The sequence below is a fragment of the Ochotona curzoniae genome, unplaced genomic scaffold (genome assembly GCF_017591425.1).
Source record: "Ochotona curzoniae isolate NIBS_2020 unplaced genomic scaffold, NIBS_Ocur_1.0 scaffold_4505, whole genome shotgun sequence".
NCBI classification, from domain to species: Eukaryota; Metazoa; Chordata; class Mammalia; order Lagomorpha; family Ochotonidae; genus Ochotona; species Ochotona curzoniae.
Window position 1 is genome coordinate 15,141,361 of NW_024467118.1, and position 22,716 is coordinate 15,164,076.

The 22,716-nt window shown below is 48.5% G+C and overlaps 1 protein-coding gene across 3 annotated transcripts in view; it reads right to left on the minus strand.

Annotated features, from left to right (window-relative positions):
• SEL1L3 (SEL1L family member 3) overlaps window positions 1–22,716 on the minus strand; it is a 100,636-nt gene that overhangs the window by 45,569 nt on the left and 32,351 nt on the right. For all 3 annotated transcript variants that reach the window (XM_040966258.1, XM_040966259.1, XM_040966257.1), the window contains exons 6-9: window positions 21,923–21,981; window positions 14,501–14,633; window positions 12,151–12,283; window positions 9,976–10,116 (exon numbers count right to left, since the gene is read on the minus strand). In XM_040966258.1, the coding sequence (XP_040822192.1) occupies window positions 9,976–10,116; window positions 12,151–12,283; window positions 14,501–14,633; window positions 21,923–21,981 (466 nt within the window). The remainder of the gene's footprint in view (window positions 1–9,975; window positions 10,117–12,150; window positions 12,284–14,500; window positions 14,634–21,922; window positions 21,982–22,716) is intronic.

Below are 22,716 nucleotides of genomic sequence, written 5' to 3' on the forward strand. Positions count from 1 at the left end.
AATTGACTAGGTGTAATTCACTACCGAGTCAGAACCACGGGGGAGGCCGCCGAGATGCCACTTCCATCTCATGTACTCTAAGGGAGAAAGTTTCAGTCTCATAAAATAGTTCATAGGTGCTGCCCTAAAAAGTTGGGCCAAAAACAAAACCAAAACGAAAAACACCCCTTTCCTCATCATGCTTTCTGATCACCCTTAGCCTATAGTGCTTCCCTAAACAGTTACAGAGGAATCAAGCTCACCTCAACTGAGGACCGATGCCACAGTGTCTCCTGCAAATGGGGCCATTTGATCTGCACCTTCTCCTGACGTGGGTATGTTTATTAATACTCCCAGTTTTCAGACAAGGAAACTGAGGCCAGCAGAAGGCTAAACTGTCTCCAATTAGCCAAGCTACAGACCGAGTGAAGCTTGCAAGCCACCGTTGCAGGTCACCCATCTGACATTAGAGACTGGGGCAGCCATTGGTGTACAAGGAACTCACCAGAGTGCTTTAAGCTAAGGTGTGCTTCCTGTGACACAAACGCGCATGAACTTATACCCAGCAGCAGTTAGGCCCAGCCCTAGGGTGTAACTGCCAGCCTTCCACAGCTCATCATCAACATTCAACTCTGGCTTATCAGTCAGCGGAGAAGCTCAGCTCTGCTTCTGGCTCATGTGCTACTAATGCACACCTGTGCGGGCGTCACGTTATACATCTCTCTCTCTTTCCTCACCTCTTTGCCTCTCAAAGAAGTGAAAATAAAATTATTTTAAAAAGTGAAAGTTAAAAACTGTTAGCAGCTTGGTGTGTCAGCTTTCCACACTTTTCCTTTGCCCACAGAAATATACTAGTCGCACGGGGTCAGTGTTGTGGCACAGCAACTGAAGCTGCTGCCTGCAACACCGAGTCCCATACAGGTGCCAGTGTTTATCCTAGCTGCTCCACTTCCTACCCAGCTCCCTTCTAATATGCTGGGGAAAAGAGCAGAAGATGACCCAAATATTTGGGCCCCTGCCACCCACGTGGAGGACCCGGATGGATTTTCTGGGTTCTGGCTTCAGCCCTTTTCTCTATAACTCTGCAATTCAAATAAAGAGATTTTTTTAAAAGGTAAATAATAGAAATATTAATTTTGTATATTTGCTGCATTTTTCTTTCCCCAAATGGCAATAATATGCTAGTGCAGATTCTGACCATCAATTTTCTTTTGGAAATTCCTTTTATCTTACGAGTACCCTTAGGGGCACAGAAGCTCTGCCTTCCCAGTGCTTTAAGGCCCCTCTCTCCCTTCCAGTCTCTGTTCTAAAAGGGTTGAAAGGCAGCATTAAAGAGAGAGGAGGGACAGAGCCTGCTCTGCTATGTCCCCACACCAGCTCCCCGTGTCCCCACACCAGCTCCCCGTGTCCCCACACCAGCTCTCCATGTCCCCACACCAGCTCTCCATGTCCCCACACCAGCTCCCCATGTCCCCACACCAGCTCCCCATGTCCCCACACCAGCTCTCCATGTCCCCACACCAGCTCTCCATGTCCCCACACCAGCTCCCCGTGTCCCCACACCAGCTCTCCGTGTCCCCACACCAGCTCTCCATGTCCCCACACCAGCTCCCCATGTCCCCACACCAGCTCTCCATGTCCCCACACCAGCTCCCCATGTCCCCACACCAGCTCCACTATGTCCCTACACCAGCTCTCCATGTCCCCACACCAGCTCCCCGTGTCCCCACACCAGCTCCCCGTGTCCCCACACCAGCTCCCCGTGTCCCCACACCAGCTCTCCATGTCCCCACACCAGCTCCCCGTGTCCCCACACCAGCTCCCCGTGTCCCCACACCAGCTCCCCGTGTCCCCACACCAGCTCCAGTCCCTATATCTAAAACTTACTTATTTGAGAGGCACATGGATGCCTAAAAAAAAACACAGAGATAGAGAAGGAAAGCTCCTATCCTAGGCATCACTTCCCAAATGACCAAGGCTGGGCCGGTCTGAAGCTGGGAGCCAGAAACATAACATAGATATTCTTCATGAGTTACAGAAATTCACATCGCTGCCTTCCAGGGTCTGTATTAGCAGAAAGCTGGAGTCAGGAACAGGGTCTGAGACACAGGCACCCGGATGTGGAATACAGGCCTCCCAACAGGCCTGTTCCCAGCTCCCTTCTTGTAGACTTGAGCTGTTTTGATTGATTTTGCTCTAACCAACACAGGACAATGAACAGCCTGAACACTTCCCCTGCTCACCTGCTGGGATCTGGCTGAACGCTAACCCGCTTTCACACGAGGAGCCTGGGGATCTCATTTTGGATTTTCTCTTCGCAGAACTGAAAGTGGCCTCCATCCTATTCAACCATTAGCCACAGCAAGAACCTTGTCCCCTGGATTCCATTTAGACCAGACTGCAAAATAAATCTACTGCTACTTATGCATAGGTTCTCAAAGATGCGCTCATCTCGGAGGCCGCTCTTCACACGTTCTCAGCTAAGCAACCTCAGCCTTTGTTAAGGATGCAGCCCAGCCTTCCCTGCTCTGCCAGATACCTGAGCAAGATGGTGAGCTTTGCTGAGAACCCATAGCCCCCAGCTTTGCCTGGCTCAGAGGAGGAAAAAGGCTCCCAGCCGAATGAAGCTCCGGGGGAGACACCTGCCCTGCCGACACCTGGCATGGGACCCAGAAATCATTAGCAGGCAGTGCCCAGGGAGCGGGGGCCTGCTGGGTGGAGCTGCCATCTGCATCACCAAAGCTTCACAGGCTCAAAGGCAGACAAGTGGAAAGGAAGCCACTGTATGTGCTATATGTATTTGGAAATGCTCACTTATTAATGATGCGAAAGGCAGAGCAACATGGAGAAGGAGAGAGAGGGAGACAGAGAGAAACACACTTGCCATCTGCTAGTTCACTCACCAAGTGCCCACAACAGCCAGCGGGGGGCCTACATGAAGCCAGAGTAATCATCTGGGGCTCTCATACAGCTGTCAGAGATCCGTGGGCCATCGTCTGATGATGCCCCAGGCACACTGACAGGGTGCTGCATGAGAACACGGGCAGGACTCGAACCAGGCATTCCTGTACATGATTCAGATTTCCCAAGCTGAGGCTTAACTTGCTGTGCCACAATGCCTGTCTCTATCTATTTTGTATATCACAGAGCTCCAAATATTACCCATCCCTTCATTCTCTGTAAAAAAATCTATACAATTTTCTGTACTGGTTGATATAATTAAAAAATAGTAAAGTTTTAAGGTAAAATTGCACATTTGTTCAAATTTGAATTCCAACTGTTGCCTAAAAAGTGATGAAATTATGGCGATTTAAAATCAGTTTAATGAAACTGTTAATTTCACCCATCTGGTTTAGCATATGCATTTTTTCTAGTAGATCTGTAACTAAAAGCATGGCTTGTTTATGGAGATTAATGATGCAACGAAGAAACAAACAAAATAAGAGGGAACCATTTTTTCCCATTTCCTTCCTTCTGAATCGGAAGTCGTGGAACAAAAGCTGCGACTTCCCTGTTAGTCCTCCCTCTTCTCCAAGCAGTCCCAAGTCATTTATTTTGCTCTTTTCTCTTTGTTACAATAATCCTACAAGTTTGGTCATTAGAAGAGGCAAAGCACGGAACAGGAGGAGGTTGCCCTTGCCAAGGCCCCGGAGCTGCAGCCGGCGTCTAGTGGAGAATTCCGAAGGAGACAGACAGTTTCCCTCACTCCCTCCGAGAATACGCGACATCGATAGGAAAGACAAGTGCAGTGCCAAGCTCCCAGAGGGTGTAATGCATTCAACGTTTGCAAGGGGGAAGAGAAGGCAAAGGAGAAAATGCATGTTAACCATTAGAACGAATGATCTTGGTCAAGTTCGCTGGCTTAAAAAAAACTGCATTTCTCATTTGCATTCTGATCTGGTCAGCCCTATTGGGTCCCAGAGGCTTATTTCTCTCTCAAAAGTAGGCAGTGTACTTTTCTGTACTGTGCGCATTTTCTGACATCATTCTCTACTCTCTCTTCCCATCCTTCTCTCTCTCACCCTCCCTTGCTCTCCCTCTCCTGCTCCTCTCTCCCTCTTTCTTCCTCCACCTCTGTTATTTTCCGGGTAGAAAAATCAGATCCCCCTTCTTTTTGCCTTGTCTTCTTTCAGGCTCTTGTGCATTTTCTAAAACTACAAGACACATCCAAAGAGATGATGGTTCTTCAAGGAACCCCGGTGCGAAGCTCCAGAAACCCCAGAGCATCCGCTCTTGTTGGGCAGCATGCTTGGGTTCCCACCATTTCGCCCTCTGCATTGCCGGGTCTCCAAATAAACACTGCAGTCACTGTCCAAAACAAAACGGCAAATCGCCGGTGGCCACTGCAGTCCCGCCAGCAGCGCCACTTCCCTGGCTCTCGGCTCTCCAAAGCCTGGGACCAGAGGCAGGCAGGGGCCCTGAAAAACAAGGCAGATGGCGCCGGCCTTGGCCTCAACCCAGGGAGCCACTTGCCTGGCAGATCTCTGGCTTTGCTCTAGCCACGGATTCCGCCGCCTGTGGGCTCAGAGGAGTGCAGTGCAGGATGAAGCAGGGATGCACATGAAGAGTTCTGGCCTTGGGGGCCCGATGTCCCAAGCACTGAGCTGGCAGCTCACCTGTCTCACTCACCTGCTGGTACCCGGGCCCTGTGTCCTCTCTCCCTGCCATCACAAGCTCTCAGGAATTTAGCCTTGACAAGGAAGGTGTGACAGGAGAGTTAAAGGAACAGCACAGCTCTTAAGGAGTGAAGACAAGTGCGTATGAAAGCGCCATGACAGCAAAGGCCAGACACTAACAGGGCAATTTCCAGGCTGTGCCCAGAGCCATTTTTTGAGAGATTTTGAGGTTCCCCAGGAAACCTCACAGAGGCTGGCTGATGTCCAGGCCCCCGTCCTGAATGTGGTCATGCATGTTGAATGCTATCCCAGAGCCTGCACAGTGAACCTTGAGAATAGAGCAGAAGAAACAATTCCTTGGTCTCTTGGTCACACATACAGGCACAGCATCCGGGAACTCCACAGGCAGGCACACTGGGGGGGTGAGGGGCAGACTGGCAGGCGCCGGAGGGCACAGCTGCCCCTGACATCAGCTTGGCGCATCAGTAGTTCACACTTCACAAGCTGTCCTGCTCTGGTGCCCCTGGCACTCGGCAGAGTGCTGTACAAGGGCTCAACCGTGTGCATCACTGCAGCTGTTGTAAGGCCTACCTGGCACCGGGTCCACACCCCCCAGATCTGGGCTTGCAAGGGTAGAACCTCAAGTCTGCAAGGTGATTCCCGGAGATATGCCACCCACAGTTTGAACACTACTGAGCTATGCACTTAATAGTAGTCAGGACGGGAGTGAATGGACACTTAACTCAGCAAGTAACAAGTCCACATCTCACATGGCCAGGTCGGGGTTCAACTCCCAGTTCTGGCTCCTGATCCCAGCTTCCTGCTACCTGTCACCATGGGAGGCAGTGGTGATGGTTCATTCAGCTGAGTTCCTGATTCCCACATGGGAAATTCGGGTTGAGTTCTCGGCTCCTGGTTCAGCCCTGGTTTTTGCCGGCATTTGGGGAGTAAATCAAAGGTCTGTGTCTCTCTCTACCCATCTCCTGCTGTCCTCTTTTTTCTGTCCTGCCTCTCCAAAATACATATGTATATATTTTGTAGTGATTAAGGTGGCAAATTTATCGTATGCGTATCTTACTACAACTAGAAAAGGAAAATTACAGTCTTTAAAGAGTAAAGGTAAATGTTCTCTTTTTGTGTTAGAAAATGGCAGTGCAGCTGTGCAGGAAACAGGTGGGGGGGTGACCACTGCCAACCTCACTTGGCGGGGAAGGCAGGAGACACTCCTTTCGGGCTTCCTTCTTGTTGATAATAAGCCTGGCGCTCCCCACCCCCTTGCCTTGCACCCCTACAATGCTCTCACCACCTCTGAGCTGTGTGCCTGGCGCAGCTCGAGATTGGACAATCCAGCTCAAATCACACAGTGCAAGGACAGCAAGGGTGGGGTGGGGAGCACACTCCCATAGGAAATGTGCAGAAGTCAGGCTTGCATATAACCGGTCGCATAAGCAAAATGAGGCCACCAAGGAAGACGATGACTCTCCCAGAAAGAACCAGAATCACAGGCCATTGGCTCACACTACTGTAGCTGTTAACAATTCCAGGGGAAAATAATTCCACAAATTAACTCCCTGGGGGAAACTACAGGAGCTCCAACCACAGCCCCATTTCTGTTCCATCCTGGCTTGGTGAGCACACTCCGTCAATACTTGTTGAAGGAATGAATGAAGGGATGAATGAATGGCAGGTTGGAAGTGACTTAATACACTTAGCTAAATTCTTTTTGTCACTGCACCCATTCAGTTCCTACAGCAACAACTGAAAGCAGGTGCAGGTGGCTGGCTCAGTGCTTAGGATGCTGCTTAGGGCACCTGCATCCTCCATCCAGGATGTCCAGGTTCAAATGCTGGTCTGCTCCTGACCCAAGATGTCTGCTAATGTGCACCCTGGGATATAACAGATGATGGTTCAAGCATTCGAGTCCCTTCCATTCACTGGAGAGAACTGGATAGAGTCTCCCAGTTCTATCATCAGTCTGGTTCAACCCCAAGCTGTTGGGGACATTTAGGGAATGAATCAGTAGATGGAAGATCTCTGTCTCTGTCTTTCAAAGTGAACATAAATAAATAAAACTTGAAAGTAAATAAAGTTTCCTCTTTACAAACAAATGTCTAGTATCCAACATCTGATATTTGAGTCCTTTCTCAGAAAGTTATAATGCAATGAGGCTGTTCTAATAAAACCCACGAATCCACACGACAGAGCAGGGCAGAGCAGAGAATGCAACATAATTCCTACTAACTGGAGCTGTCCAAAGTACGCCAGGGTCACCTACGCACCAAGGGCAGGAGGCTATTAGAGGAATCAGCCATGGAGATCCAGTCCCACCAGTCTAAGTTCCTAACAGGGGACAGAGCAAAGACATGCACAAATGTGAACTCAGCTTTCACCTTCGGTTTACAAAATTAAAATTCTTGCATATTGCATAGCCATGTGAAGGGATGATACGAGATGCCAATCTCTCTCTTGGGCTGGCTGAACAATGCCATGACCTTTGCCTAGCAAAGGCAAGGAGCCAGATGGAGAATAAACTTGAACGCATGCAAGCCCTACTTCTAACAGTGCTCCCAACACAACCCAGGAAAAGTAGTGCAAAGGCAGAATGGGGATTTCATTCTGGAGCTTCACTCGCCCATGCACTGTCCCTCTCATCCCCAGAGAAAGGAAGGCAGGGAGAGGTGCAAGGCCAGAGGCCATGTGCTGAATGATCTCGGCCTCAGTGGCAGTGGCAAGGGCGCAGGTACATCCCCCGGGGAGGGGCATCCCCCTTGGCACTGCTCTTATTTGGCATCAGAAGTGCCTGAGCGGCAGGTATACCAAGAACAGTGGGTCCGAAAATGGTAAATCCTTATGTGGGGGATAGGATCCTGGAAAGTATAAGAGAGATTAGCAGAACTTGCTGGAATCCAGCAGTACTGCAACACCTTTGCTGAAGAGGCTTCAGGAGCTCATCATTGGTACTTGTTTCAAACTTTGGTTTATTTCTTTAAAACGCAGAAAGAAAAAGATCTTCACTGTCTGGTTCACTCTCCAAAGCCCTCATAGCAGGAGGGATGTGTCAAGCGGAAGCCAGGAACCTGAACTCTATCTACCCTCGTTGCCCAGGTGAGTGGCAAGGTCCCGAGCACTGGAGGCACGACCTGTTGCCTTCCCAGAGGACACATAAGCTGAAGCAGAAGCAGAGGATTTGAACCCCAGCACTGTGAAATGGCAATGCGGTGTCCCAGGCAGCAGCTCGACCCTCTGCAGCACAACGCCCACCCATGATGAGCAATGTCACTTAAGTTCTGTTTCTAGGTTTCCACGCAGAATAAAACATTCCGTCGACCGTCTCGACAAAACTGTACAGACAGCATGGAAACTTTCTTATTGAGAGTATTGGCTTCAAAAAAGAATGCACTGTGAAAACAATTCGCTCCATTTAAGTATGATCAGAAATCTGATGGAATCAATCCCGATATGGATGAGATCTTAGCCCTTGGAACCCAACCTGTTCCCCAGGCACTTCCCTGCCCCATTTGCCTGTCCTGAGAGGGCTGTGGGCGTAGCTCCACCTGCTCCCAGATGACGTCTGCAGTCACATAGCAGTGGCCAGCTGCAGCCACTGAGCAACATTTGTGGATGCTTTTGGAGAGGACAAAGTGGGCACATACTTACACTCTTCATGAGTAGAAGCCACAAACGCAGCTAAGCATCTTGCAATGCCCAAGGCAATCCCAACCAGAAGCCTCCTCCAATCCAACACACCGGCAAGCCCAAGGTCAAGGACACCTCGTATTTCACAGCTGTCAATCCAGGGACTCCGACGCAAGCAGAGAGAAATGTTACCACCCTCACTTTGCACAATGAAACTCCAAGACATGAAGTCACATGTGTGAGATCACACAAGTGTGAATGCCCGGTTCAAGTTGGCACCAGGGCCCCTGACCCCAGAGGCTGCACTGTCACCTGATATGACTTGGCCTCTGGCTCCTGGGCCCCTTGTTTGGGTTCAGGCAGTAACCGAGTCCCACAGGGCCCGCTCTTATGCCCCTTGGCCCTGTCTGCTTCAACCTACCTGCCCTGGGCCCACAGCCTCCTCTGCCACTCCACACCCCAGTTCATCCCCATTGCTGTCAAGAGTGATCGCCAGTTGGGCACACCTTTCTCTGCTGCCTGCACACCCTCCCCTGAGTTCCTATCACTCACAAAGTTCTAAAAGCTCCCCACCCCGAGAGCCACCTCTCTCCAGAGCTTCTTCCTGGTACCTCGGAACACTGTGCTCGCTGTTCCTCCCTGCCAGGTGCCCCTTCCTGCCTCACTTGGTCTGCGATCCCTCAACCCAACCTCACTGGTCCCGCAACAGCCCATCATGGATGAGTGCCCTGGGTCACCCCCTCCACAAAGCCTGCCCAGCACATCCCAACCCTCCATGGAGAATTCTCCCTTCTTTGTGCCTCCATCATTCGCTCTCACTGCCTTCACCCAAATGGTTTCCAATGTTTCCTTGCTTTCAAATTCAACCCTCAAGATCACACTCCTCACATTACATTGTTTAGCAAGTCCAGCCAAGTCACTGAGTGGTCGCTTACAAAGCACTGAAAGATGGCGTATCCTGCACAACACAAAGTCACTCTTCCTGGACATGACAAGGAATGTATGCCCACTGCATGCCATGCCCAGGGGTCCAAAGCCACTTCCTACATTGCCTGCTCCCAAGGGTCTGGTTCTGTGCCCAGGAATTCCATGGGTTGCCCTCTCCACAAGGCAGTTAGCACCACCCTGGGCTGAACACCTGCAGCTTCTCCTCTTCCTGCCAGGCCTCATAGTCCTATAGGGCGCACTGTGCTACAAAGCAAACTCAGATGGGGCAATGGTGTTGGGAGAGATACCTTACTTGGGAAGTCAGCATGTTCAAACAGCCAAAGGGCCAGGCAGATCACACCCATGAATGAAGTGAGCAGGGGGTGAGAGACAGTGCGAAGGGCATAGATGCACACAGCATGACTGCCTGGACCTGGGGCCCAGCTGCAGGCCACTGCCTATAGGAACCAAGGTCCTGTGTTGGCTGAGTTTTGTGAATATTCACCAAAAGTTGGAAATCTGCATGTTCATATCCATTTTTAGATATTAACAGGGTTTTCTTAAGTATACAAACTATTTCCCAAACCAATTGCATCTGCAGACAGGCCACTGCTGGCCTTTGTCTTGGACAATTCCTAGATTTTGTGGCACCATCTTGGGAACATGTGCAGCTATATCAAGTGTTGTGCAGATCCAAGTTGAAATTCAGCTGGAACGGTAGGGTTCAGAATAACTTCAGAGGCCTTAATCATGAAATACACCAACAGGGAGCTTCCCCAGCCAGCGCACAAAGCCAAGAGCAGGAAAGCACTTTTACCGGTCAGCAGGTCCATCTCCAGCAAGGCCTGGAACAAGCTGGGATGCTTATCTTTCAGCTCCTTCTCCCATGGGAAGGCTCTGCATGTTGAAAGTCTTCCATACCTGTGCTTGAGGTCGAGGTAGGCATTGCGGGGGTCACCTGCACAGAAGGGAAAATGCAAGGTGTCAGCAGAGGAAGCCCCATCCCTCTGAGCTCCTCTTCCTGAGAGGAACTAGAAGGAAGAGGCCACACTCAATGTTATTGGCTATTGGCTTGGGTTCTGCAGGAATCTGAAACCGGCTACGATGCCTTTGCCATGAGGTCACAAATCCAGCGCCAAGGCCAAGGGCAAGGTGCCAGTGCTGCTGAAGGCTGCTGAATAATTCTGCAGAATGAGCAGCTGGCCTCTGACTGGTCCCCAGGCGGCCCATATCTAGGCCATTTTGTTGGCATGTGAGTTGAGGAGCACAACCCAGGGATCCCCAGGGAGGCAAGGCAGTCAAAGACGTTAGGAAAATCTGCCTAATGCCACCAAGCCGATCAGCCTGCAAGGCTGGCCTGCCGACGCGGGGAACCTCTCCTGCTATTATGTAAGTTCCCCAAATCAGTTTCTTTCCTATTTGGCTATTACTATTCCTATCTATTTTCTCCTTCTTCTGACAGCATCCTATTTTTCTGGATGATTCAGCAGGGAGAGCAGCAGTTAAAAGCCAGGACAGCCTAGTTTTAAGTAGAAACTCAGATGCACTGCCTATCTACACTGGCCTGTTACCATCTCCTGACCCCCGCTCAGATCACTTTATGAAAACCCCATCAGGCCTGGGTACACACAAAACGTGTCCCCTTCCTCTACAGCTTGGAATGAGAAGTTCCATTCAGCAGTTGGTGAGCTACAAATACAGAGTCCTAAAATGCTCGATCTGCTTTTGCTGATGGAAAAGACCCCATGTCCAACAAGAAGACACCCACAGCTTGACCTAAGCTGGAACACTGGAAGATCAAACAGGACCAAATTTTGTGTATGTGCAAGGCTGAGAGGCCAAAGACGCCTGTGCAAATAGCAGTGGGTAGACCAGCAGTCTGTTTGAAATACACTCCCTCTGCTGAAAACTGCCCATGTCTTCCCAAAAGAGTCAATTTCAGGGATTCAAAAAGAAACGCAAGCCTCAAACAACAAAGCCATTGTTCAATGTTTCTGAAAGCTAATATTCAGATATTAATGGCCCAAGACAAAAGTGCGCTGAGGGGGAAACATTTCTAATGATTAATTTATTTTCCAATTCATTTTTCTTTTCTTAGACAGGCCTTATGGATGAAAACTACAGCATGCAAAGCTCAAGCACACACACACACACACACACACACACACACACACACACACATACATGCACACACACACATACATACACACACACTCTCTCATCTGTATTCCCCTTCAAAAACCTTATTCGTGTATTACTTTTATTTATTTGAAAAGCAGGAGACAAGAGATGGAGAGAGGGACCTCCCGTCCCCCGATTCATTCCCCAGATGGGACTGAGCCAGGACAAAACCAGGAGCCAAAAACTCAATCCAAGTTTCCCAGGTGGCAGGGGATGAACTGCTGGAGCCAACACCTGCTGCCTCCCAGGGTGCACTTGAGCAGGATGCTGAGAGCAGAGCCAAGGCCTAAACTCAGGCACTCTGATATGGGATACAGGCACCCCAAGCAGCCTTTTAACTGCTCTGCTGAACACCTGCCCTTCTCATTTGCTAGCTTAGGTGTGGGGAAGGCTGAGAGATATGTTGTGTTGGATCTTCTTGACCATTTTGAAGGCCAGGTGGCACTAGTTACACTCCCCCTCGCATCCACTTGTGGAGGGTTTGGGGTCACTCTTCTCCCCACTGGTATCTGAGCTGAGTCACACTGTACCATTTCAGTTCCATTCAAAAGACACACCTGTGCGGCTCCAACGCTCGGATAATGGTCCAAGCATTTGGGTTCCTGTCACTCACATGGGAATCCCAGTTGGAATTCTTGGCTCCTGGCTTTGGCCTGGTCCAGCCTCACCTGCTGTGGGCACCTGGCGAGTGAGCCAGGGGATAAAGGATCTCCACCTCTCCATCACTCTGTCTTTTGAATAAATAGATAAATGAGTGATTTTTTTTAATGCACTCAAAGCTTAGAAAGGCCGTTGAGTGTCCCATACTTACACGCTTCCTGGTTCTGGTCCCCGAGCTGGACAGTGGACACATATGCAGATACTATGTCTTGGACCTCAGCACAACGCTCATGGTACAGTGCAATCTGTTCCGCGAGCTGCTTCTCAAGCAGGGGATTGAAGATCTACAGGAGGGTGAGCAAAGCCAAGCACAGTCATCAGAGGGCTTCAACTTGCTTCACTCACTCGTGACCACCACCAGGAGCCTTCTTGGTTGGCCTCTCTGTTGTCACTGGTTGGTAGTGCTAACTCCAGGAGACATCAGCCCCATCTGCTTCCCTCTGGCGTGTGTGTGTGTGTGTGTGTGTGTGTGTGTGTGTGAACGTCATCTTCTTTGTAGAGCTTCCTAAATGTCAGCCTGTCAGACTTCCCTCTCCGACTCCACCTCCGCATTCCTCAAGGCCTTTTTCCCTTTTTTCCTCTTTTCCTTTTCCCTGCTGTGTACACATTTTGGAAAAACAAAAAAAAGCACAACTCTACCCAAGGCTCCCATCAAGGGACTTGGGGCGTGCCCTACAGGGCCTGCTGTCCTGAAGCCCCTGCCCATCTCCCGGAGTAGGAGGCCAGGCAGGTGGGTCCCTGTGAATTCACACCTCTCCCTCAGCACACACACGCACGTTGTGGAACATGCTATCACATCTCAACCCTGGAACATCCCACGAGGGGAGCCCTTGAGTGAGGTCCACTAGGGGACACAGAGTGACTGTGACCCTCAGGGGAGACATGGTGTCTATTCAGGCAAATGCAAAACAGCAACATTCTTTGCACACTACAAGGTTCTTGTCCTTAATAAATCACTGATCCAGTTTTGTGTTAACACACTCAGGTATGCCAAAACACATATATTCATATTTTCTTTTTTTTTTTAACCTTCTCAGTGGTGGCTTCTGTTAATTTTTTATCTTTATTAAGAAACAGAAATTATATATGTATATACATATTATAATTTTTTATCTTTATTAAGAAACAGAAAGTATATATATATATATATACATGAGCAGGTTTCAAAAAATGTTGACGGACTGTGGTGGGTATGTGGCCTGGCAGTAAGACACCCATGTCCCACAGCGGAAGGCCTGGGTTGGATCCCAGCCTCCATCCGGCTCCCTGTTAACGTGCACTGGAGAAGCGGTAGAGATGAGCCAAGCACGTGGGCTCCTGCCATCCACAGGGGACACTTGGGTTCAGTTCTTGACTCCTGACCTCTTGGAGCCAGTGGATAGAAGCTACCTCTCCTGCACTTACCAACCCTCACCTTTCTCAGCTAAATATTTTTTATGTTTATGGAAAAAACAGATTTTAAAATGTGTTTATTTTGGTGCCATCATCCCCCACCACACACATACATTGAAATCCTGTCCCAGGAGATGTACTTCCTTTTGAAGACTCCGTTAGGTACACCTATGTGCTTATACTCATGAGAGTGCATAGATTGCTCACTGCGATCCAACTTCTAAAAACTGATTTTGAGCTACCATCCTGCTGGCTTCAGCAAGTAACAGGAAGCCTGCACACAGTAGGTCCTCAATAAACATGTGTTGCAAAAATGCATAAAGGCATATCCTTGTTTTTGCTTCTTCCTAGTAGGTGCTAGGGAGAGGGGCACATGACTCCTCATGACAACTGTGCTTTTCCTAAAACAAATCGCACATGTCCAAGGTAAGGAAAAACTGCCTGTCTTTCAGGGACCAGATGTGCTTCCTGAACTCTTTTACCACCAGTCCCCAAGTCCCATGCTGGGATGGTTCCTTTGGGGGAAGCCCCCCTGGGACCCCAGGCCAGGCAGGGTGGACCCTTCCGTTGGTGGGTGGGTCCCAGAGCTGAGCAGCAGGAGGAGACTCAGCCCTGAGTTTGCAGCCCTCCAGGAGCTGTCCAAGCGCAGCCTCCCACCCCAGCAGGGGCCCAGGGCTGTGTGTCTGCAGAGAGCAGCGAACCAAATCAGAACTGCAATTTGCTCGAGAACTCCCCTCTTCTGATACTTTAAATAATCGCATACCCCAGAAGCTTCACCAAATAAGTAAGATTCTCTCCTTTCATTAGCTTAATCACTGGATAGGCAACAGCCTGATAAAAATCTACTCTATAATTAAGCTGGTAGTTATTAAAACAGAGGAAGTAAATGGTTTCCATTTTATGAGTACTAAATGAACCGAGCGGTAACAGAAATCTATTATCGTGTTTGTGGGAGGGAGTGGGGAAAAGCAATCGTATTCATTATGTGTGATGGCAGAGCTGAGGCACGGCCTGGCTTGGGTCAATCTTTGGTTTACTCTGAGTTCCAGGCCCTGCACCACACATGCCTCACGCCCAGAGCATAACCAACTGCATCCTCCAGGGCTCACCTGTTCCGGGGGCAGACTGCGCAGACGATAGTACTTCAGCGGTCCGAAAAACCCCTCCACGCCAGCCACGTACCTGCTCCCTCCGATAATGAAGTACCCAGCTGTGTCATTATAATGGAAATCCTCCCGGAAGCTAGGCAAAAACACAAAGGATTAAGAGCACTCTGGGATACAACCAGATTACTGGGTTTGATTTTTTTTTTTTTTTTTAAAGACTCTGCTTAAGCCAAATCACCAGTCTTTCTGGGGCATCAGATGGCCTAAGACTAGCATCTGTACTCTGCCACCAAGCAGCTCTGGTCCCTGGGTCCATCATCGGGAAGGCTCCTGGAGATTTCTCAAAGGGTAGCAAGACAGCTATTCACTCCGGGGATGGTGAAGAGGGTGAGCTGAGACACTCAGCATCTGGCCCAGCCCTCAGTCAATACACAATGAGTTGCATATTTATGATCAGCTTTGGAATCCATGAAACTATCCAAAATGTGTGGGTGACAATTGGAAATTATTTGCTCTGAAAGAGGAAAAACTCAAAAGAATAAAAGATGGTTGTTGGGAGAGAGCAGTGAACTAAACAGGTGGACTCCCAGTTAAGGACAGATCAAATTGCGTTGCGATGAGGAGGCCACAGCAAGACGGAAGGACTTGGCAAGAAGGCAGCAGCTGAAATGCTGACCTTGATGCTCAGGGAGGAAGCAGAGCATGTACGAGCTGGTCTGTCTGAAACGTCCCATGGTGCTCCTACAGCCACCCAAGAACGGGAGGCCCCACGAGGCTTTTAGGAGGCGGCAGTGCCTCCAGGACACACAGAGGCTCAGGACACAAGCTCTTCCTCTGTGCTGCTTTAAACAGGAATACTATTCAGCCAAGAAAAGAGGTAAAGCCCATCAGTGGTAGCAACATGGATGAACCTGGAGATCATGCTGTGTGAACCCGACTGAGCACAGAAAGACAAATACCATTGGAGATCACTCTTAGGTGCAAGCTAAAGGAGTTGAGCTCATGAAAGCTGGGAGTGGGGTGGTAGGGAGCAGAGGCTGCAGAGAGTTGCAGCGTAGGGGACGGGAGAGGAGAGGGTGGCAGTTGCAGTCAGGAGAAACAAGTGCTGGTATTCTTTTAGTACAGTAAGATGCATAAGTTTAACAACATAAAATGAAATACTGGGGCCACCATTGTGGCATTACCAGGTTAAAGCCTCCGCCTGTGATGCCAGCATCTCATGGGCAATGCTTTGAGTCTGGGCTGCTCCATTTTCAATTCTGCATCTGGAGAAGCGGTGGAGGAACAGCCCAAGTCCTTGGGCCATTGTACCCACTTGAGCAACCTGGAAGAAGCTCCTGGCTCAGCTGTGGCTGTTGCAGCATTTTGAAGAGTGAACTGAAAGGGAAGATCTTTCACTCTTTCATCCACACCTGCCCCTCTTTAACTCTGCCTTTCAAATAATTAAATACACATTTTTAAAAGCAATATTACACTGAGTGTTTCAAGTAACTCCAAGAGAAGATTTTAAATGGTGTCACCCCACAGAAATAACAAATGAGTGAGGTGACAGATACACCAAATATCTGGACTTTGTTATTACACATTGTACACATGGGCTGGTGCATCACATTGAGCCTCACAGACATGTACAAACATGTGTTCACTAAAAATATTTCTTGAGATTTATTTATTTGAAAGGCAGAATTATAGAGAGAGGGAGAGACAACTTGCATCCATTGGTTCAGTCCCCAAACGACTATAATAGACAGAGCTGGGCTAGACACAAACCAGGAGCTTCTTCATGGGCCCAGTGACACAGGCCATCATCTGGTGCTTTCCCAGGAGTGTTAGCAGGGAGCTGGATCACAAGAGGAGCAGCTAGAATTCCAGCTTTCACCCCTATAAGACAGATGCCAGCCTAACCGGCTATGCCATTGAGCCATCCCCAATTTAAGAACAGGTTTGAAAGATTCCTGGAGATATACTCCGAGATACACTGCTAATTGAAAAAATAAAGGTACAGCAAACAGGGTATACTTTTATTCTAACAGGAGATGCTGTGTGTATGTGTGTGTGTCTACATTAAAAAAAACTTAACTAGAGGTATACATAAAATTTAAAAAAACAATCCATCTGTTTCCTCAGAGGTGAGAGCAGAGGATGTTACATATAGGGAAGCAAAGTATCAAACTGCATTTTCCTATAGTTCTGATTTTTAAAAACCAGGGTCTTTAAAAACTTAAACAAGAATGGATGAACACAAAGTGACACCACATATGTGAACAGCAAGAAGGAGTTAAGCCAGGTCTCAAGGAAGAAGCCCAGCCATGAGGAATGAGCCAGGCAGCACAGAGGGCAGAAGGAAGCAGAAGGGAGGAAAGGAAAGTGCCAGGCAGTCGCCAGGAGCCCAGGGAGCCATGTGACAGGGATGAGGACAGAATACACCAAGGGCCAGGTGACGTGGATGCAGACAGAGCAAGCCTGCCACAGTCAGGGAAACCAGGTGACCCAAGTTTATTCCAGGACAGAGCAAAGAACTCAACCCCTAGCAGGTGCAACTGGCAGGATCGGAAACACAAAAAGGCGAAGAACTGGGCACAGTCTGACATCCACGACGGCAGCAAGCTTGAATACTAAGGAACTAGCTTTGCCCAAGGGCAACTCAGAAGGAAAACAAGGGCTTCAGCTCAGCAGTTCTTGTTGCAGGACGACAGCCTTGGCGGGTGCATCCCTTTTCTCCAGGTGGATCACAAAGCGATTACCTGTGAGAGTGGGACTGGGGGATTGGTCCTCCAGGTCTCGCACAGATAAGGCATGGCAACAACCACACGAGACAGCAGCTGGCACCAGATGACTCCTAGGTCATGACTCTGCGCAGCTCTCCCAACAACTTCCACTCAACCATCACCAGTGCACCTGCCAACCCGGATGGCTCTACAACATCTACTGCTGAAGCCTACACTATGCCATAGGTGAACTGGACACAGTGCTCGGGAACCTCCCCCTCCCCATTTTAGAAATGGAAACAGAAGGCTGGCCACTTGCCCCATCAGTCCCAATTAAAATAACCATGTCCCACCTGCGAGAGCATGAGTTCAGTGCCCACCTCTGCCTCTTCCTCCAGCCTCCTGCTAACTCAGACCTGGGGAGGAGCTGTGATGGATCAAGAACCTGGGCTCATGGAAGACCCAGACTGAGTTCTCAGCTCCTGGCTTTGTCCCCTGAGGCCACTGTGAGCCTGGCTGGAAAAGTCAGCTCTCTCTCTCTCTGCCTCTCAAATAAATAAGTAATGTTACAAAGTATTATGCTCTGCCCCACATGCGGGACTTGGAGTGGGTGGGAAACCGGGTGGGGCTTCTCCCTCAATATCCCCCTTTACCTAAGATACATGAAGGAAATAATATGGAAATAATAATCTTACCCACTTTCCTATAGCCTTTGACCTTTTTTTACGCCAATTAACTATGTAAAGATTGTCAAAATAAAAAAAAAAGAAGAAAAAGAAAAAACAAACAAACAAAAAACCAAAGTATCATGCTCAAAACCGACAGCTTGGTTAAAAACAAAATAGAGACAGTAATAGTGCCCACCTCTATGGTATGAGAATTAAGTGAGCTACACCGGGGTGTCCCTTGTTGGAAATACATGCCATCATAAGTGTTGCTGACTTCAGAATTTTCTGGACCTGGCTGTACTTACTTAGACTTTACCAACTGACCATCCCTAATTAGAAAACTCAACATCTGGAAACGCTGCAATATTCAAACGTTTTTGAGCCGATTGGGACAGCGTCAGGCCCATTGAAGGCCCAGAGACTTAACAGTCACAGCTTTTTTTATTATAAGGTTAGCGCAACATCAGACTTTGACTTCTGAGTTCATCTTGGTAGGAGTAAAGTACATTTATCCTGACGCTAGTTACTACCAATTGTACGGTCTTTATAATCAGGCCTTTCACTGAAAAATAAACTCCAATAAAATATGAGTAGGGGCTCTTTCTATAAAAAATGATGTTAATTCTTTTGGATAGACTCAGTAAAAAGCTGTGGAGGAATTAATACAATACTAAAAGGCTGGGGAAATAAACTTGAGGCAACTCCACGACTTTGAGCTTTGGTGGTTTCACAGGTGTTGTAATTCCCTTTGCTTTCTGGCAGAAACAGACCCTGAAGTTGTCCACGCAAGAAAGCCCACGGGGAACTGTAATCTGAAAATCCATACTCAAAGAAAAGGCCCCTCTAGAAAGACAGGTTGGTGAATGTACATTTCTATTTTTTAAACGCAATTAAATGCTTCAAGTGTCTTTTTTATGGATTCTTGCCCTGAATTGTCCGACTGATAGTAAATCACTTGGTCCCTATGGCACCGAGCGGTAATTTTTCATTTGTCATTAATGGCCATCAACCAGCAGGGGATCTACCCAGCCTGGTCTCCATCTACTTTGGTATTTCCACATTGTTATTCTCTCCAGTTCTCAGGCTGCCTAATGACTGCAGGAGACTCCTTGCCCTATGCGTTGTTTGATGGCTGTCAATTTGGCCGCCCTAAAACCCACGCCAGGCTATTCCAAGCCCAAGTCAGTCACTTTTGAGAAAGCCTCAGACCCACCGGCAAACTCCTCTCTGATCTGCACTGGAGAGAGTCAGGGGGCTCCAAAACTCCCTGACGCTGCCAGCTCAAAGTTTCTCAGGGAGGAAAACTTCAGATTTCCAATGAGCCATGCCTGACCCCTTGCAGTAATTCTCCCCTTCAGTGCCACTTGCTCCAGCCACCCTAGTCATTTCTTCCTTAGCAGCCAGTTTGTGATTGCGAATGCATTTGTTTAATAACCTCCCTCTCTCTCTCTCTCTTTTTCTCCCGGCAGATTGTTTTAGGCAGGGGCTGTATTCTTTTGTTTCATAATTTCATTCCCACACCTGTGCACGGTGTGTGGCATGTGATTGGCCCTCAATAAGTATGTGTTGATTGAGTGAATGAATGAGTGACTGGCGGAGGGAATTGAACACTACAGAACCTAGTCGTCAGCAGTCATCAAGGGCTCCCATCCTGACAGCCTCTCATCAGCGCCCTGGACTCCAGCACTTAAATGCTTCCCGGGATACCTTTGTGGGATTACAGCCATTACAACATCACAATGCATGCATTACAGAAACAGGGAGGGGGTGGGGTGAGAGGGAGGAGGTCGAGGCTTTCTCAGGAACAGGTGGCTGTTCCCTGGCTTGGCCCACTCTGAAAGCAAGGTTGCAACTGGACTAAGTCCAAACCACCTCCCCGCAGGTGTCCTAGGTGGGTTCTTGAAGCCATCTGCTGGGCCTGGCTTGAAGTCTAGTTGCCCCAGGAATACAAGGAGGGCAGCTGATCTAGAATGTGGGTTTTTGTTTAATCATAAGACCAAATGTCAGCCCTTGGTGTGACTTCCTGAAGTGTCATATTAAAAATGTTAGATAATGACAACTTCTCTCGAGGTGAGCTGTGCCCCATCCCCATTTGTATGTTGAAGACCAAAGCCCTAGTATGGCCTCCTTTGGCAAAAGGGTTACTGCAAACATCAGTGAAGATGATGTCATACTGGTTAGGCAGGTCCCTAATCCAACAGGACTGGTATCTTTATCAGAAGGGGAGTTCCAGACAGGAAACACACACAGGCAGCACATCATGTGGACACTGGAGCTGTGCTGCCGTGTGCCGGGAGCAGCAACCCACGGGCAATAACCTTGGACCTGTGACCATTAAAGCTGAGGCACTGAGTTCCTGGGCTGAAGTCACTCCACTCTATGACTTGGTCTTGACAGCCCCGAAGTCAGCTAACACAAGCTCCCTTGTCTGGTCTCTGTCCACAATGCACTGATGTCTACTTCCAATATTCTGGAATGTGGGAGACAAGTCCTTGTGTTAAAAAATGAAGGGTATGAAACCCTATCTGATATCCCAAATACCCTAGGGTCATAAGTATATTCCAGGGAGAAGAGGGAAACGACAATTCTAGAATCTGTGTCTCAAAATGAGCGTCCCTCATTTCTGGAGCTCACTTCATACAGATTGCTAGTGTCGTGGATCTGCTGTGGGCCATAGAGAACTCACACACTCTCCCCCTGCTGAGCTTTCCAGAGGCAAGCCACCTGTCACATGACAAGGATCTTCTCTGCAACACGACCCTGCTGACCGAGCCCACCAAGTGCCTTACAAGGCATTCAATTCACTCTGTTCTAGAGCGCAGTCTTTGTGCCTCCCCACATCTATGTGCTACCTGCTACCCACCCATCTCTTTCTTGCAGGCTCAAGAGTTAAGAGCACTTCCTAAGCTTTCCTATAAAACACTAATCCTTTAATCCAGCCATGAAAATAGGCATTGTTCTATGGGCCTGACTTCAAGGTCAACAGAAATGGGTGAAAAAAAAAAGTAGACTAAATACCCTCCAGTCCCATCTTGGGCATTTTTGCTACTGATCATATTGCTCTTAAAACTTATAAATACAGGGGTCAGAAAATGGGCATTTCTCAAGTCCCAGCTGTTCCACTTCTAATCCAGCTCACTGCCAATGTCCCTGAAAAAGCAGCAGACGATGGCCCAATTCCTGGGCCCTGTGTCCTGGTGGGAGATTTGTGAGAAGTTCCTGGTTTCTGGCTTTAGGCTCTGCTTTTCAAATAAAAATAAACAAATCTTTGGGGGAAATAAAACCTACTCTAATTTAAAACAAATCCCCAAAACCCTTAAACACAAAGCCAGTGATTTTTGTCTCCGATCCTTACAATTATTCTTCTTCACTGATTTATACATCAGTCATCTGGCTACCACAGGATACCCCAAATGCCTCAGGAAGGTTGTCCTAAGGTTCTGACACTGCCCCACTTGGTCTTAACCAAGAGGCCATCAAGGGATAATGACAATGACACCATCGACTCACTCTTCTACATGGATGCAGAAGCAAATTAAAAGATTATGAAACCCAAGGCAAAGGACCGCATTGTCAGTTTGTGTAACTCTCGCACAGGATGGTTACATAAGGATGAAAAGTTACACCAATATCAGTGGCTGCATACATTGCAAATCTAGATTATAAACATAAATATCACGACTGTCTGCTTTTATGTTTTATATGAGGCCAAAGTTACCAGCCATTCTCAATAAGCAGTATTAATACTTTGATTTCTTCCCGGATCCTTCATAGAAGACAATTTTCAAAGAAAATGAATTAAGAAGTGCCATCAAAATAAGAATTTGCAATGAGATCTGGAGAGAGAAAAAAACAGTATCTCTTGCTTAGGGGGAAAAAAAGGTTGCAGGGGAGAGGGGCAAATGCAAAGACTTGCTCTATGGGCAGAGAACAAGCAATGCTTGCAAAAACTGAATGAGGAGGTGTGGAGAGGTGTAAGCGAAGGGCTGAAGTGCAAAGATTCCTTAACTCTCTAGCAGCAAATTGGAAACAGGAACGATCACACATACCTAATGGTCTGGTTATGGTAGCTCTGCAAGTCCCGGCCAGTGCTGGTGGTGACTGCTATCTGTTGGGAGAGACACATTTAGGTCAGTGACTAGTAGACCTCAGCACGCCACAGTATGTACCCAGTCCTTGTCCAAACGACCTCACAAAGGAGCCACCAAATGCGCCAAATGCACGTTCCATTTCTGCCACAATAAAGACTAGCAGTCCTGTGCATACTCTAAGGCTTTACTAAATCCAGTGTCTCCAAGTGATCTGATATGGTTAAAAATATCCCCCACCAGTTTCTGCCGGGGCATCCCAGCCACTCCTGAGCACCATGCCACAGGTTCATTTGATGTATTTAGGCTGACAAGCTTGTTGCATGCAAAAACAAGGAAGCGTGTGTGATACTACAAGGAGGTTTGGAAATTTTACTGTGATTTCATGAGAGCCTGCGGGAGAAAAACAAGATTGGCGCAGCATGTTCTCCACGCACTGCTGTTCCCCCCTCCCATCGCTCAGCACTCTCCACTCTTCGTTTCAAGGGAGGGCAACGGTTTGTCTAGAGTGTTGCTGGCTCTTCCCCAGTCTCTGACCACCATGTGAGCTCCAGGACCTTAAGGGTCCTACTGCTTCTTCCAAATGCTTCCACAGAGCACATGTCTGTGCAAGTGTACTGGTCTCCCTCCATCACACACAGGATCTGTGAAAGTTAGGCCGACCCATCCCAAACCAAGCCACTTCAGCTACCCAACATGGCGGTTAAAAAAAGGAAAATGGGTCTAATCAGCTGTTGTCCAAACCAATCACCTCC